The 18,554-nt window shown below is 38.0% G+C and overlaps 1 protein-coding gene across 1 annotated transcript in view; it reads right to left on the reverse strand.

Annotated features, from left to right (window-relative positions):
- st6galnac3 (ST6 (alpha-N-acetyl-neuraminyl-2,3-beta-galactosyl-1,3)-N-acetylgalactosaminide alpha-2,6-sialyltransferase 3) overlaps positions 1-18,554 on the reverse strand; it is a 94,849-nt gene that overhangs the window by 37,560 nt on the left and 38,735 nt on the right. Inside the window, exon 3 of the mRNA XM_056264396.1 lies at positions 1,269-1,678. Coding sequence (XP_056120371.1) covers positions 1,269-1,678 — 410 coding nt within the window. The remainder of the gene's footprint in view (positions 1-1,268; positions 1,679-18,554) is intronic.

The raw sequence follows: 18,554 nt of genomic DNA on the forward strand, positions 1-18,554 counted from the left end.
GTCAAGCGTTGATTTTTTAAAAATGTAATTAATTACACGTTGTGGCGATTAATTAATTGCAAATTAATCACACATCAAATCTGGCTGATAAATTACCCCCAAAAGATAATTTAAAGTCATTATTGTGTTAAATTAGAAAAGCATCAAATAGACATTACAAAAAGTAGCTTTAGAAAAAAAATATATTTGATTTGATTCAATATAGAATTTATTACACACAATCTTTTAGGCTTCAACAGCCATGAGGGTGAGTAAATGTTGACAGAATTTAAATTTTGGGGTGAACTATACCTTTAATGGGTTTTTTTTATTAATATGGAAATTAATTAAATGATACTCTAAATAAGAAACTAAAACTGACAGTACGTGACGGTAAATGATTCACCCTGAACCAACTTTGCCATAAAAAAAAGTTAATACACTTATTGATTATTATTATTTCCTGTTGTATGTTTTTTGTTCATGTCTCAGCGTGTTAGTTGCACCACATGACTTTGAATTGGTGGACAAAAGCTTTCCAAATATTATTAAGCAGGTTTTTTTTATTACAGAAATTCGTAAACAAATGTAACCTTTTGTAAATTGTCACCAATTTATTTGCACTTCCTTAAATTTAAATAACAGATAAGAGCCACTGCCTGAAACCTCCTAATGTACAGTTATGCAATACGTTTTACGGTTTTAAGGCTACGTTTAAGCTGTCAGTGTTTGGGATTGACAACCGCATTTACTTACACATGTGTGTTTCGAGATGTCCCATTCACACAGCAATTTAGCCTCTCGAATACTGTCTATTTTCAAATCTATATTAACCGACAGCAGCTTTTATATCTGGGTGGAAAACGGAGCATTTGAGTCGCGCATAGAACACAAAACTGACAGGAGACGCTCGAGTGGAGAACAGAGACTGGATCTAAAACCTTCAGTAAGATACTAAAAGCAACACAAGGTAGATAGAGCATCTCTCTCACACTGTATGACGTGACGGATAACTAGTTGTCAAGTCCAGTTCTGTTAACACAGTGCAAGTTTTCAGAGAATGCGGGTTGTGAGTCCTGAAAATGTATGTGTGTGAGGTCGTCACTCCTGTAAATAGTTAACTGGTCTGTGTGTGAATGTAACCATATTAAGGACTCAAATACAGGACTCTGCTGCTATGTGAACGTGGCTTGATGTTTAGAATCCGGGCCAGATTTATTACCTCCTCCATACGCACAGTGCATCACAAACATGTCGCCGACTACAGGAGGTGGTTACAAAACTCTCACCTGTCTTTGCCTGTCTCCTTTTTGAAAACCGTGTCACAGTAATTCATGCGCTCTTCTGTGGTGACGTAGATGCGAGCCTGTGGGTAGTTTTCCACCGCTTGCCGCAGCATGTTGTACACAATGCCCTTGCCATCCTGCCTCATGTTGCGCAAGGGTCCCCAGACCACATAGACGGTCTCGTTCCCCTGGCCGAAGAAGTGCTGGGGCTTCTGGATTAGCAGAGGAACACTAGTGTGAGACACCACTCTCAGGTCCGTCCTGCGGCCCACGTCCCTCTCAAAGCCCCGGCTGGGTGCGTTGTTCATTCTCCATATGCAGGAGGACTGGTCGATCTCAGTCCCTGCCTCACGCCCCAACATCTGGCCAGAGCTGGACACGATACTGCAAACCTCACAGTGCAGCTTCAATGGCTAGAAGTAAAGAAGAGAAATGGGGTTAATTAGCATTAGAGGTTCATTTAAATCATGAATCGCAAGCTTTCATAGTCTATTTTACTAAATAATACAAAATAATTATATACAAAATTGTATATCATAAAACTTGAATTTGAACTTTTTTACTAAAACAATGTTAAAATTTGACCATCTGTCTTTTTTACTCAAACGTCTTTTTAGTAAAGCATAATGATTTAACATACAATTCACTTGTACATTCTGAGAATCTTTTTTATAACTAATTTAAAAAATATAATAAACAGTAAACTTAAAGTGGTGCAACATTAAAACAAGATAAGTAACCACAATACAAAAACGAACCATCTGTCTTTTTTAACTTTAAAAATGTCTGTATAGTAAGTTTGATCATTTAGATTTGATATAAAATTCACAAAAGAGTCCCCAGACCACATTATATAAATTATTCATGTTTTGTTAGAAAATAGTTTGAAAGCATATCAAAAAGGTCTCACAACAAAAAACATCTATGCCACTGGCTTTTAAAAAAGAGTAAAGACACAAAAGGTTTTTTTTCAGCAATAATGAGATATAACTTCCCATTGAATTGTTCACCTAAATCTCGGTCTTACAATCTATTGAGTGGCTCTATGGATACACGACGTTGAGGTGATGCAGTGTGTTTTCAAGTGCAGTCAAGTGTGGCATTATTGTGAATGTCGCAGCTATATTTGGTTCTTGTTAGTGTCATGCAAACCGTACTGGATGAGCATCCATTCTATGGTGGAAAGATCCACCTCTTTTTTTTTCTTTCTTTTTTTTTGAGAATCCACTTTAATGGCTCACAAATAGTCAGGTGGTCCATGGTGCATTTCTGAATTATGTGAACAAAAATCTTTTTGGAAAAACACGGAACGATTCCAATTAAGGCAAGTTTGATGAGAACCCATATGCAGTCTATTTACAAATATGTGAACAAATGTAAAAATAAACAAAGACGTGACTTGGCGATAAACATGAACAAACCATGACCTTGACCACGCCAAATAGCAGTAACAGGGAACAAAGCTGGACAAAAGAACAATGGGAACATGACATGGACTAATGACTTAAGACACACCAATGAAAGTAATCAACCAATGAACCAATTACAAAACAGAACAGAGAAACACATGAACCAAACAACCAATGAAAACATGACACATGAAACAAGGAGGCACATGACAGGGTCACATAAGGAGCAAGGGAAACACATGATAATGGGAAAAAGACATGAAAACATGGACATGAAACAAAACCACAACCAATTGTGATACACTATATGTTGGAGTGCTGCAGTGACCATCTATGAAGCATACTGGACCCCAGTAAAGCAAACAGCATGTGAGAAATAAAAATCTCAATCTGCATGATATTCAATTAACATTCGCAATTAAAACATTACCGATTTGTACAGATTACATTTTAGATCTGATTTGATTAAAGTGGTACTTATCCTGAAAAGTTTGAGAAGCACAGTAAAATATAACATCTGCTTAGTCTGCTTAAATATACAAAAAATTTGAAAAAGTGTGAAATGCATACGATGTGTTCAAATTTGACAGCGGCTGGATGTAACCGTTCAACGAGTCGGTGAAGAGCTGAAACCGGAGACGTGAAGTCGGACACTTTCTGCTTCCCGTAGTAACGCTCCTGCTGTGTTTGCATAATTTACCACAGCTGAAGTGAAATAAATGCAATATTTGTCAAATTCAAATACTTTGAAGACGTTTTCATTCAATACTTGTACTGCTTAATACAGCGTGTGTTTGTACAACATAAGCATACTTTTTAAATACCAATGTAGCAAGGTCTACGTTTTTTTTTTATCAGTTTCATTTTGATAAGCATGACACAATATAGCATCACGACCACATTAAAAGAGCTTACTGTTATAAAAATTCTGATTTGTGAGCATTAGTGGAACTGCAGGTTTCAGAATTGTGCAGCCGCTCTGGAAAAGCTGCGCCGGCTGATTCGGCCGACTGCTCTTGAATCGCTCTCGCTGTACTTTGATGCCATACGTCACAGTGACGTGGCGTCTGCGATGTATCAAGTCAGACAAAATTTCTAACCGGCATGCACTGCTTCAAGTCATGCGCCGATCGGTCTGCGCAGCGCTGTATGAAGTCAAACAAGCCTTTTGACAAGAGCCTTAAACATTTACTCCTTCTAACCAGCAGTGTAATGACTAATCATCAACACCATGGCATTAAATCTATCACCCTGGTCTTTCTATTTATCCACCTAGAATACCGAAGGGATGCTGAGTGCCATGAGATTGCCCTAACAAATTAGAGCATGTTTGCCCTGCTTGGCTGATCTGCAAATCTGAGAACAATTTACTATTGCTCAAGACAGGATAATGGTGGCAGGGGCCGATCAATAGCTTATGGCTGACCAGCAGATCAGTAACAATTAGTAAGTAATTTGAGTTACTCCTCCTTAAATGTAACATTACTTACATTATTCTATTGGGAACAAAGAACTGATAAGACAACCACTGAATCACTGTGACAGTGGAAAAAAAAACAGCAGTAAGCCTTCAGACACACTTAGTGCTTGGCAAATGATAGACATTTGGCTTCCAAAAATGGAAATGAGATTATGTGTATCATCAGACCAAATAAATGTATGGAAATTAAAGTAAAGAAGATGCACAAGTTATTTCTGGCATTTCTTCGATTTTCTAAAGCCCCTTTCACACAGCAAGTTGATCCCAGAAGATTGCCAGACAATTTCCAGAGTGCCTTCTGTGTGAACACAAACACGTCCCGGCATCTTGAGTCCGGCATCGATCCCGGGATCGGGACCTAGTAACATTGCAGGGACCAGTCCCAGAACCTGTGTGAACAAAAGGCAGGATCAATGCCGCAAAGGGCTGTGCCGTGGTGATGAAGCTGAGATCCTTCACCAGCTTAGTGAAATGGTACGTGATGCGCTAATTTATGATCGAATCAGAAAAGAATATGCACAAGCGTGGAGAGAAATCGCAGATCATAAGCAAACTTTAGACGCTGCAGAGACATTACACGTCACACAGATGTCACATGTCTTTACGGGATGTGTGAATGCAAGGCACGCACAGTTCCGGAAAATCACTGGCAGTGTGAATGAACCTAAATCAAATGATCCCTTGACAAATTCCGGGGCACATAATCAGTGTATTTTCCGGAATCTCTGTATGAAAGGGGCTTAATTTGCCTCAAATATAAAATAAATACTTTTATTAAGTATTTAAATAAAGGAGTAGAGAATATATTGGCTAAAGCCATACTGCATTGACTAATATAATAATTAAGTAAATTAAAGTAAAATAAAAAACAGTAGATAGTATATATCACTATATACAGTAGGTATTAGAGCATGACCCCTATTTAGAAAATCCAGTCATGTTCAAGAACAGTCAACTTCAGGTCTGTGGGGTAGAAAGATGACCGGAGCTACCTTGAGTCGTGCCTCATAAGATAGCCAAGGTTTCTTGCAGGACTGTCTAAATCACGTCAACTAACCACTGGGGTACCTCAGGGTTCAGTGCACAGCCCCCTTCTCTTATCAATATACACAATATCACTATGCCCAAATAATCTTTGTTTTGATTCCCACCTCGTGTCTTTTATTTTGAAAGTTACTGTCTCTCTTGTCTATGGTGGCTCAGTGGAGAGAACTGTTGCCTCACAGCAAGAAGGTCACCGGTTTGAGTCCCAACTGAGAAAGGAGGCCTTTCTGTGTGGAGTTTGCATGTTCTCCCTGTATCCACGTGGGTTTCCTCCAGGTGCTCTGGTTTCCCAACAGTCCAAAGACATGCAGGTTAGGATTGGATTGGTTGCTGTAAAATTGGTCATAAGAGTACGTGCATGTGTGTCCCAGCACTGGGATTGCATACGTTTACACTCAATGCTCGCTTGCATCAGGAAGCATATCACACAACACTGAAGTCTGATTAAACCCACCAGTCCTTATTATTACAGAAAACTGAAGGACAGCTATGCTCCAGCCAAAACTTTATCTTAAACATTAATAAATAAACATTAATATTTGATTGTTCCTTACAAAAATAAGCTAGATGTCAAGGAGGTTTTTAACACTCATGGGTATCATAGTGTTTTGCAAAAAGAAAATGGACCAATTTAAATTACTTTAAATTAACCAAGATTCAAACCAAACTAATAATATGCCCCCTGTGTTCCAAGACAGGATCTCTTGAGCACATCTTGAGCACCTGCCCCTGGGCCCTAAGCGATGGCCGTTATCGCTGAAGACACGATCAAGTCCTCAAGACCACAGCTGAGGCGATCAGTAAGGGGATCACGAGAGCAGATGCACCAACACTACAGCCAGGATGATTGCATTCATGAAGGAGGGAGAGCAGCCCATGAGGAAAAAACAACCCTGTTGGCTTACTCTACACAGCAAGAGACAGGGTGATGACAGTGGACGTGGATCGGCAGCTGACAATTCCAGCAAACATCCCCCAGACCAGGATGATGTCTGGTCTATGAAACAGCTTATCCTACTGGAGCTAACTGTGCCTTGGGAGGAGAGAATGAAAGAGGCGCAGGAGAGAAAGAAGGAGAAGTATGAGGGACTGGTGCATGGAGGCCTGCCGTTGTAATGGGTGGAAAACCAGGTGCATGCCAGTGGAGGTGGGTTGCAGAGGATTTGCAGGTTATTCCCTCAGCAAGTCTTTTGGACTGCTGGGAATAACTGGTGCAAGCCGGAGAAGAGCCAACAGCAACAGCATGGAGGCTTCAGAGTGGGCATCAAGATGGCTATGGTTGAAAAGGGGTAACGTGTGGGTCCGCAAAATGCCACTTGGGACACAGACAGAGGTTTGATCAACCTCGGTCAGGTCGCCTGGAAGAGGGTGTCTGTTGAAAGACCCGAAACACTCAATGACGCCATGAAACAACACTGATGATGTGTTTGTGCATCAGAGGTTGTATGAATAACTGGGAAAAAGAAGGGTCCTATAATACACCCGGAGCAAGAATTCAGTGCCAAGAATTTTTTGCTAATTTTAGCTAGTTTTACGTTGTTTAAATAGCAAATGCATTTGCGCCCATTTGTGCGCCCATGGGCGTGCTGGTCTGAAAACAAGGTGTGTTCAGGCGCATTGTTGGCGCGTTGCTATTTTGAGGTAACTGAAATAGACTGCGCCATTGACCAACAAAAACCTGGTCTAAAGTCAATGGTGATATATATATATATATATATATTCTTTTGTTATTTAAAGGGCGCAGTTTTTCCGCTTGCAAATTCCACCATGTAAATAGCGAATCCGCCATAGCACGGGAATGGGAGATGAGACTCCAATTGGTTTATTGCACGTTAAGCCCAATACACACCCATTACTCATTAAGAGAATAGGGACAACCCTTTTAGACCGTTGTTAAACTAGCAAAAGTGTCACAAAGCAATTTTTTCCCATTCTATATTTTTTAATTCAATGTGAGTTCAGTTTAAAACCTTGAATTAAAAAAAAAAAAAAAAAAAACATTCTAAACTTAATCCAAGTTGCCACATTAAATCCCTTTTGGACTCTCTCCAATAGTTATCAGTCAGCCTGCATCAAATTCAAGGGTCTCAGCCTTTATTCAGTAGCACGCCTGGAACACAACCAGCACAAAATCATTTTGGGGAGATTGAGGAACATTTCAGTGCAGCCATAGACTCTCACTTGTTCTTCTAAACCCAGTCTGTCTCAACCTCCTGCTGCTGGACTCACAACTCACACTGATGTACACATATTGATTGGTTGGTTGGAGCAGGAACACACCGTCACATCATAGTTAGTAGTCATTAAACCGTTCTGGAGCATCTGGACTGTGCCTAGTTTTTATTTGCCAATCTGGGCAGAATAACAAATAATATGCTCACATGGAAAAAAAACACAGGAGTGTGATTTGATGTAACAGATGAATTAATATGCACTGCTATTCAACATCATATTTTCATCTACAATAGGAAGTCTTGTGCAGCAATATACAGTATATTAAGCAATAGGTTATCATGTAAAATATAGGGTTACTTAATGTGCACCTAATAAAATATTAAGCTAAAAATATCAACAGCTAAGCCGCCCTTCAGAAGGAGATTATGCACGTTACACAAGCTTTTTCTGACAGTTACAATAAAACATGTTGATAAGTGAATAGCATAGTTTATGTGTAATGTTTATGCTATCACTTCATTGTTTTGTTTTATGACTAGGCTTCATGCATTAGGACTTTTGATCTAAAGCCTCATGCAGAGTTCCGCACCTCTGGATATGTTAAACCAGACTGAAAACAAGGTCATAACAAAGAGAGAGACATCAAATGCAAATAGCAATGACTAAGTAAGTGTGTTACAAAGCAGACCAGAGCTTTTATCATAAAAATAGTCCAGCTGATTAAAGACATACGCATATTTGTCCTAGATTTCTCAGTTCCAACCTCGGAGACAGTGTTGGGTAGTTTATTAATATGTAATAAAAGCAGTGTTAATTAATGCACTTAAAATTGACTTTGTTTTTTAGACTGCCACTTTGTCTTGATGCGGTTTATGGAAAATGTTCCTCTTTGCAATTTTTTTTTAAAATCAAAACATTACAGAAATCTTCTTGTGCAGGATTTCATGGGAGATTAAAGTAACAAGATTAAATTACCTAAATCTACCCAATCTAAATCTAATCTACCCAACATTGCTGGAAGACAGAAACAAATGGTTTGCATTGTGGGATCCTCAATTAGGGATGGATACACAAACACATACATTTTACTAAGAGAATGAATAATGGGCTTTTAAAAATATGCACACGTGTCAAGCCTGGAACCGTATTTGAATCAAATTTATTCATATACATACTCATTTAATTTTGTTCGGAAGAAATGGTGTTACTGTAATTACTGCAATATTCAATGCACACTGCTTATACAATGCTGATAGACAAATGAGAAAGAGAGAGAAGGGGGAGAGAGAGAGAGAAAGAATTAATTATTCATTTGGTATTCAAGAGATGGAAAACAATACTTCAGACCACTGCAAGCCTTGATAAACTCTTCAAGGTTTTTTTTTAGGTTTTTTTTTTTAATGTGTGGCATTTTAAGCACAGAATTAACGTTGTCTCCCACACTCAGCATCCTAACTCCAGTAAACATAATAAAACCAAAAACTAGTCCCGATTCACCTGTCAAAACAAACAGTCTCTGTGACGAGGTAGAAGAGATGATGCATACATTACTGGCTACAGGACTGCTGGATAACCTTTATTTCCCATAAGCTCTATTTGTCAAGACTAAAAAGCATAAACAACATTTACCAAACAAGTGAAAATAAAGATAAACTATGATGAATGGGCAATTACTAGCTAAGAATGTTACTTTTGCTAATTTAGTTCAGTTGGTCCATATGGTGAAGCATTATTTAGTTTTCCACGCTTGGAAAGGCAAATTTATTTTCCAAATTTAATTCCACTTTCCTTTAGAAGGCTTAATACATTTTATATCCATGTTTAATTAGTAAACATCTCGTTTAGAGTAAAAATGTGCATATTTTCTCAGCAATATTCTGACGGAATTGTGTAAAAAAAAGTTAAGCAAATGAATCTTTAATGAGAGAACTGCTGAAGACAAATGCTTATGCCAATCTGAGATCAAATTTTTGCTTCAGTTAACAAAATCATATTGATCTTATGACTGCTTGACTGCTGAATCAGATCGTCATCATTCATTTAAGGGATATAAATATTTTATTGGGTTTTACTCTAATCTCACATGTTCTTATATCTTACATGAATAGAGCATTATACATACATCCTTGAAGAAAGGGCTTCAAAATAAGCGTTAAAGACAATATGAACAGCATAGAACAGCATAAAGTCATACTAAGTGATAACGTACAACAATAATAATAAATCTTACGGGATTACATCTAACCCTGAAATTCATCAAGATGCTTCAGAACTGTTCTATAAATTATTCATAAAGAAAATTACATATCTATTTGTGCCAAACAGGGGCCTCCATGGGATTCTGTTCCACCACTTCATTTTAGGCAAAAAAAAAAAGTGATCTTGATATGCATATGTGAAGGTAATATTTTGCACAAAAGGTTGGATAAAATGTCCTCTGCCGGCAGAACCCAGTTTTTAAGAGTATAGTATGTCCTTGGCATGGCTATCAGCCCTAAACATCGCTCATTGTTAAAGGGCAAGTCGCATATTTCTGTCAAAATAAATGTCAGTGGAGGCACATTTATGGTCTTTGATAAGATTAAGTCATGTAGGAACATAATCCTGTGCTGATAATATACACTAATGACATACTCAATCAAACTCCCTGGGTTTCCTGCAAACAAGGAAAAAAATAGAATAGAAAGGGACAAAAAAAATAATAGTTACCAAAAACAGGCTCAACCCAGACAATAGACTAACACAACCTTTTCAAATGTATCATGCATCATGCGTGCCATGATGCCAACATAGGGGACTACAAAGGGAGAATAATCATTGCTGACCCCAAACCACTTCAAAGGGCACTTTGATATGAATGCTTTCATAGGTTTCAACTGATGGACACCTTGAGAAACTCTCTGCCTGCATCACTATGCTGTAAATCCCTTTGTGTTTCTAATAGAAAAGAAGTTTATACACTTTATTTTTGTCACGATTGTGTTCAGCTCTATGGACTCTTATTTTGATATCCTGTTCTGTTTCCCTTAGTTCCTGTTTCCTTGCACCCTTAGTTTCAGTTTCCTTGGTTTCTGAATATGTCCCTATGGTTACTTATAATTATCAGCTGGGTCGTATTTAGTTCCTTGTTATTCCCTACATATATACTCCCTGCTCAGTTTTGTACTCTATCGGGTGTTGTGTTATTTCTGTGTTCATCATTAAAGTCTAGTTTGTGTTTAAGTCTAGTTACAATTTTAAGGTGTTACAGTAACACTTTATTTTCCAGTGTCCTTGTTAGATATGTTACATGTACTTACCATAGTAATAACAGTAAATTATGCATAATTTAAAAATAAAAGTTTAAACCCTCATGAGTGTGCGTGTTTTGATTTCCACGTGTTATTGTTCAAGAAATTACAGAGGCTGTAACATTTCTGTCGTAAAGAAGTGACCAAATATTAAAGGGATGATCTTCCGTGGGTCTGCCAACTCGCATTTCCAGCGTGTTCACACATTACAATAATGCTTTTAACCAAAGACGACGAGCTTCTTGCAGGGCAGATCATAGGGTGCCCCACGTCCACATTCAGTTCTGGTGTGTGGATTATGGTCAAAACAAATATCTTGCATGTATTTTTTACGCTTGAAAAAGCTATTATGGCACACCCTAACTGTGCAAAGGACGCCGGTCTGTCTGTAGTCCACATTAAAAAGTAGCTAGCCAGTCAAAACTACACAGTCGACGCAAAACTACGGGTTCACAATACAACTACGATTAGCGGATGTGGCTTACTGGAAATCTAACACATTATATTTAAAAAATGGCGGCGCCCGCTCTTGTGTGAAAAATAAGGTGAATGGTAAGTACATGTTGTTAATTATTGCTACTCAGTACTTAAATGTATAATAACATTGTAACAATGACACCTTCAAATAAAGTGCAACCCTTTATTTTACAGTGTCCAAGTTACAATGTAATTATACATTTAAGTACTGAGTAATATTAATAATTAATTACATGCACTTACTATAGAGTTAGGGTAGGATTAGGATTTGGTTGAGGCACTTACTATAGGGTTAAGGTTAGGGTGTGGTTTAGGTTAGTTGCATGTAATTAAGCACAATTAATAGCAATTACTATAGTAACTACAAGTAAAGTGTGCAACAAAGACACTGTAAAATAAAGTGTTACCTAATTTTATTTTCACAACTGGTGTTATAGTTGCCCTTGACAGATTAAAGGGGTGATGAACTGAGAAATCAAAATTTCCTTGATCTTTTGACATATAAGAGGTCATTATACTATAAAAAAATATCCTGTTTCAGAACTCAAAACTTCCTTGTAAGCCTAAAAACAGCTTTTATTGAAAACAACTAATTTCGGATTGATGGTGTGACGTCATAGTGCAACGAAAGACCGCCTCTGCAGAAGATCAACGCCCACTTCTACATCATTGCCTCTTTAGCCCCGCCCACTGATTCACGCATGTAGCAGGAGGTGAGTAAATACGAGAGAGATGTGCAAACACAGGATTACTCCAGACACAACAATAGAGATGCCTCTGAGGATTACACGTGGTCTTAAAGTGCCAAGTGTTTGCCTTTGCCTTCCTTCTGATCCTACTCTAAGTTCGACGTAGGCTTTTTTAGAGAGACTGAAAATAAAAGAGGATTCAATGCTGAGGCTACTGGATCCGACAGTAACTTTAAATTCGAAAGCATTTTAATTTGAGACAGCAGAAGCAAAGTATTGAACAATGTTTTATACAAAATGTCTTCTCAGAAAAAGGGTCATCCCTTGTGCAACTGTCCTCTGTTACAGTCACCCCTGGTCTTCCTTAAGTAAGTCCATCATCCAGATGAAATGCACGCAAGAACGTGTGAGAACGATTATTGTGGAGTTACTGACAGCTTACACAGCAACCTGTCTGAAAGCACACAACCTGATAGAGGGCAACAATCTTAACCTTTCTGAACTCATGGGACACCATGAATGATTCATGGGACACACTGCAAAAACTTTGCTGACACTTGGTCTTATGTTACCTGCGGGTAGGAAAGAGATGTACTGATGTTGGACATTTTTCCAAGAGCTAAAAGCCTTCACTCGCTCCCTACGGCTTTGTGAGACAGATTGAATAAAAAGCGCTCTGAAGTCTGGGTTGCTTTTAGAACAGTGATTGTGTTGTTTGCGTGGCAGACGGGCCATTGTGGACCGGGTCCCTGTTGAGCCAGATCAGTTGCTTGTTACAGTTATTGTGCATATCGCCTTTTTCCACCTCTGTTGCCATTGGCTTGGCTTGCTTAGTTGGGGATAGACATGTGCCGGTATTTGGTAATGCGATAAATCGCGGTAATAAATATATGCACGATATTGTTATCGCGGGGACTTCAAAATACCGTGAAAAATAATAGATCCGAATTTAGATTTTTAGAACGCGCATCAGCTTATTTTCCATCAACCGCTTAAAAAACAATGCGTATATGCTGCGCAAAACACGTGCGCACTTTGATGTAAACAATCCCCACATGTATAAGCACTGTGTGCATGCAGTGCGCACTCTAGTCTAATGTAAACAATCCTCACATGGAGAAGAAGCATGGTGGAAGGAGGAACGCTGGCGACGATTTATCCCCCTTAAAAGCAGGGCTGTCAACTCTCATGCATTCAGCTTGAGACTCACGCAATTGACACTTTCACACGGTCTCGCGCCACACATCCATTTTCTCACGCAGAGAAAAATCGCGGAGCAAAGAGGACACTGACACCGACAGACTAGACAGAGCAGGTTACTTTTGATATGAAAAAAATATCAGCTCTCAGGTTCTGTCCATTTTATAACGAAATTCAGACAATAAATACTGTTTTGGTGCTTGTAAATGTGACGTGACAGATCGCTGCGCCTCAGTTCAAGTAAACCGATCATCTGTTACTTTTTATTAAAGATACAGTACAACCCACCGAAAGGTACGTAGGCCTACTTTCGATCAATCAGTGTTTTTCAACCACGGAAAGAGGTCAATAAAACTGCAGGAGAACAATTATGTCACAGAACGTTACATTTACCTCAGGAAAGCCATTTAATGTTAGTTGACTATAAAAAAATAGCTATAGAGAGGAGTATTTTGCTAAATATGTGCACTATATTACATATTTTAATATATGTTTACTTGTCATTATATAATTGTTATTATAATGAAAATTATATTACATTTTTATATTTATATTATTATTATATTTATATTGTATGCATTATATTTAATTTCTCTCTGTATGTTTACAGCATTATGTGAGATATATTTTTTCTTGAGAAAAATTTAAATGCAGGCTATTTACTGTAGCCTACCTAATATTAATCCAAATGAGTCAATATTGAATCAAGATTGAAATCAAATCCAAGAATTTAATTGAAATCGTGAAAATTGTGCAATAATACAAACAGTAGCCTCAGTAACTGTACCATGTAAACATTGTAACATGTTGTCACTAAAAAATAAAATTATTTTTAGTTACCCAATGTGGTAACACTTTACTTGAAAGGGTGTACATAAGACTGACATGACACCTTCATAACCATGACATGACATATGTCATGAATATGAAGTAGGGTTTATGCATGTTTATGACAACTGTCATAAAGTGTCTTTCGCTCAATAATGACATTTTGAATGCAAATATGACATTGTTTAAGATGTCTTTGTTATGACACCTTGACATAAACCATAACATCATAACCTGTCAGTGTCTTTGTCATGAAAACTTGACATTAAATTAAGTTAAACTGTCATGTGGTTGGTTTTGACAAAGAACATCTCATAACAAAGACATCTCAAACAATGTCATATTTGCATTGAAAATGTCATAATTGAGCGAATGACACTTAATGACAGTTGTCATAAACATGCATAAAACTTCCTTCATATTCATAACATGTGTCATGTCATGATTATGAAGGTGTCATGTTAGTCTTATGCACACCCCTTCAAGTAAAGTGTTACCCCAAAGGTTTTGACAATCACAATTACACATTGTGATGCAAGTTTTTGTTTTTTTAGATACCCCCAATCCATCTGTTTCTCTTGTGCAATTAAAATATCGTGATAATACCGTATACCGTGATAAAAGCTCAATCAATTAATCGCAGCATGAAAATTTGATACCGGCACATGCCTAGTTGGGGACATTAAATGTAACATTCAATTTAATAGTCAACAATAACATTGATCTGCCTGTATTGACACTATTACACAAGAACTGAACTGAGCTGGACGATGACATCACGGTTTAATCCAGAGCGGCTGTATAGATATATAAATGAACTAAATGAATAAAAAAAATTAAATCAAAAATTAAACATCACTGAACTTACTTAAGCTGGACTGTGATGCTATTTTCTTCTGGATACAAACTTTTTTGCATTATTTTCCTGTTATCACTGTAAAGCTGCTTTGAAACAATCTGTATTGTAAAAAGCGCTGTATAAATAAATGTGACGTGACTTGACTTGTGGTTCATGTATGTTTCTAAGGGCTAGAAAAGCAAAGTTGCTTGAAATGCAAATTGATATGGTTAGGCTCTGGGCAGCTGTTCAGACGGTTCGGATGTTAGAATACGTTAATGTTCATTGGCGCTGCTATTGTGAAACTCGGGAAAGAAAGTGAATGATACACCACATTAGTCCAACAGCCCAGAGAAAATAAGACAGCATTTTTTCATTAAAGCTGAGATGAGGAAAAACAAGAGGAATATGCTGCATCTCTGACTTCACTTTGTCAAGCTACACCAGGACTGCATGAGCATGCAAACAAACAATATTTGAAAAATACTGTGCTTTATTTCTGTGCCAAGAAAATGTTGAGGGAAAAAAAAGTTCTGGTCAGCAAGGTGCATTTTCATTTTGATATATCATGAATTTTTTTTGTTCTTGCAGTAATGTTTCTTAGATATTGTCATTTTTACTGATGAACCAAAATCTCGGCGACTAAAAATATTCAGCCGGAAAAGTTTATAGGACCGAAATAATAACTGACGATTAATTACTGCTTCTCCATATGTGTGTTTTGACTGTCAGTCTGACAGTCTATTTCAAGCACACAACGTGGATAAGCTGCCTACAACAATAACAAAACTTCACTAATCATTCCCAATTGTAAGCCTACCATCCAATAATCACAAGCTTTGATGTGATTATTGGATATGGATATCCAATAATGACACTGAATTTTGATGCCCTATCTACCATAATAATATTTCACCTGTTTTTTTTTTGGGGGGGGGGGGGGCTGTTCAAATTTGGGTAAAACGCAGTGCTTGTCACTGTCACTTTTCATCCAGCCGTCCAATCACAGTGGAGGAGGGGCTGAGCAAATACCTCACTGGCCAATCATCCAACTTGTACAACAACTGAACAACAATGGAGTTATTATTGCTGGGTACTGCATACCACATTACTGACTGGCATATTATGTATCGCCACCAGCTGGCCGTTTTGAGATGAGCGCCTGCCTTTTTTTTAGCTGGCTAAAAATGCTTTGGCAGACACACGTTAATTGAAAGTTTATTGTTAGGCATTTGGCCAATTAGTCTCTTTAGCATTATCCAATGTTCTGGAGCCAATCCTGAGAAGGGAGTCCTGAAGATTCCACGGCGTTCCCGGACACGTAAATTACGTTTTTGTAATTCATAGATGGGGATTATGCTAATTGCGAATGAGCGTTCACGCGCTCACTATTTACGAATGATTGGAATTCATTAACATACACACATTTAAATATCAAATCTGCTGTTTACGAAGCGTTTGCAAATCCATAGGAGAGTTTTCGGGAAGGTCCATTTTAGGCGCTAATTGCAAATTTACGAGAGTTTCATGAATGAGGCCCAATAAACTTTTTGATGCTCTTTAATGTGGCGTGACAGATCGCTGTAGCGCCTCAGTTTAGGCGAAGTGGATAGTCCTCTTTGCTACTAGTTATAACACAAAATAACGTGAATGATCATCGGAAGGTATATTGAATGAAACTGTACAACTTGTGTAAATGTATTGTGTCCTATACTCGTGTTTACACCTACAAAGTGTTTCAACTGCAGAAAGATGTCAATAAAAATGCTTGTAAACAATGTCACGTAATGTTACATTTACTGACCATAAACTGTATAGTTATCTAGAAAAAATTAAGAGATATAAATCTAGTGAAAAAAATATGTATAATATATGCACTTTATTACATATTTATTACTTCTTAACTTAACCTGTTGTCTTCATTATTTAATGTATGTTTGAATAAATATGTCATAAAACCCCATTTTTATTGCAGACACTGTTTATTTCAACAATGCTTTGAAGTAGAAACATAATTATATAATTAAAAAGTTGATGTGAAACTACATACAATTCAAATTCCATTTTAATTTGAGTGCTGATTAGTAAATTAATTTGATTATTATTATCGGTTTTCAGCATCACTAGTAATTTTAACTCTTTCCCTGCCAGCGTTTTAAAGTTGCCAGCCATCAGCAGCAATATGTCCCCCAGAATATTTTGTTGTATGAATATGTAAACAGTGAATATATACTGTTGAATTTTTGGTGATCACATTAGCATATTTGAGTGTAAGCAACTTCTATCCACCCTCTACTGTATAGCAGTGAAAACATGGATTGCCATTGTGATGGCCACAGCCATGGCCTCACAACCAGTCTAAGAGCGGTAACCTCATACACATTATACATTTGTTGCAGATATTTATTTAGTTACAAATAACTCACAGGACACTTAGTTCATTTCACACACATTATACTTTATTTAGTTGATCATATTTAAGTATCTTTTTGGGAGCACGCAACATTAGTTACTTTTGGATTGCCATTCTGTTTCTATAATTATTTTGTTTCTGAGCTTACCAGTGTTGGATTCCACACCCGGGAGAGATTCAGGAAGTCGGCTGGCTTAAAGGGGTGGCGTTTGGAGCAGGAGCAGCTTTATAGGGGAGGTGGCCTAATTGGACCCTACCACTGCTTGTTATGTCTGAGTGGGGTTGCTTTATTCTCTGTTTAGATATTATGGGGGTTAGATTTATATTATATTGAGTATTTTTGTTTAGTTGAGGATAAGTAAAAGCATATTTCTTTTGGAATAAGTTTTTAGGTAGGTTTTGTTGTTATTTGTAGTTTATGTAGTAGTGTTGTTGTTAGTCTTCCCTTGTGTGTCAATTGGTTTGGTCAGCCAATATATAAGTCCCCTTTGTTTCTTTTGTTGAAAGGTCAGTTGTGTTTTTTGAGTCTGTTACGTTCAAAGCTTTATTTACCGTCTGTTTATTTGACCTCTTTTATGGGCCCAAACCTTTATCTTTATTTTTGTTGTAATGATTTATGGGAAATAAAAACCCTTACTTTTGGAACTTCCCTTGTGACTCCTCTTGCTTAACTGCTTGGTCCCTGACATATGGTGGCAGCGGTGGGATTAGCCAGTTGAGGAGTGCAAGGTTTTTTTTTTTTTTAAGCATGCGAGGAGGGAGAGTGACAAGAGGCGGCCAGACAGAGAATAAGAAGACTGAGTCAACCCATATAGAAAGAGGACACCGGGCAGAAGGTGAGGACACAATGGAAGGTGAAGCACTAAAGGGAGCATCAAGTGGTGAGGGTGAAGATGGCAGAGAGCCAACGCTGAGTGACCTGGCCGGGATCATGCGGTCATTTATGGGTCAGCAGGAGACCAGGGAAGTAAAATTGAGAGAGGAAGCTAACCGCCAGGAGTACCAGTTCAAAGCACTACAGCATCAGTTTCGCCTTCTGCAGCAAGAGGTAGAGGTTCGCACATCTCCAGTACCAGAGCCTGCTTCCACAGTGCCAGATCCTTCTGGGGACTATGATTGGAATGTGGATCATCCAAAAGCCCAAGCCTCACCCTCTATAGAGTCAATCCACCCCACCATGTCTTCAGCAGGTCAGTCTCGATCTTTTCATGAGCCTAGACTGGAAAAATTAACAGAAAATGATGATGTTGAACATTTTCTAATTACCTTTGAGAGAATTGCAGTGGCATGTCGGTGGCCAAAAGTGGACTGGGTGTTTCGTCTCCTCCCACTGCTGACGGGTAAGGCCAGAGGAGCCTATGTGCATATGGATATAGATGATGCTCATGATTATGATAAAGTGAAAACAACAATTCTGCAAAAATATGATATTAACCCTGAGACCTA

The sequence above is a fragment of the Rhinichthys klamathensis genome, unplaced genomic scaffold, assembly GCF_029890125.1.
Source record: "Rhinichthys klamathensis goyatoka isolate OS25496 unplaced genomic scaffold, OSU_Roscu_1.1 h1tg000011l_1, whole genome shotgun sequence".
NCBI lineage: Eukaryota > Metazoa > Chordata > Actinopteri > Cypriniformes > Leuciscidae > Rhinichthys > Rhinichthys klamathensis.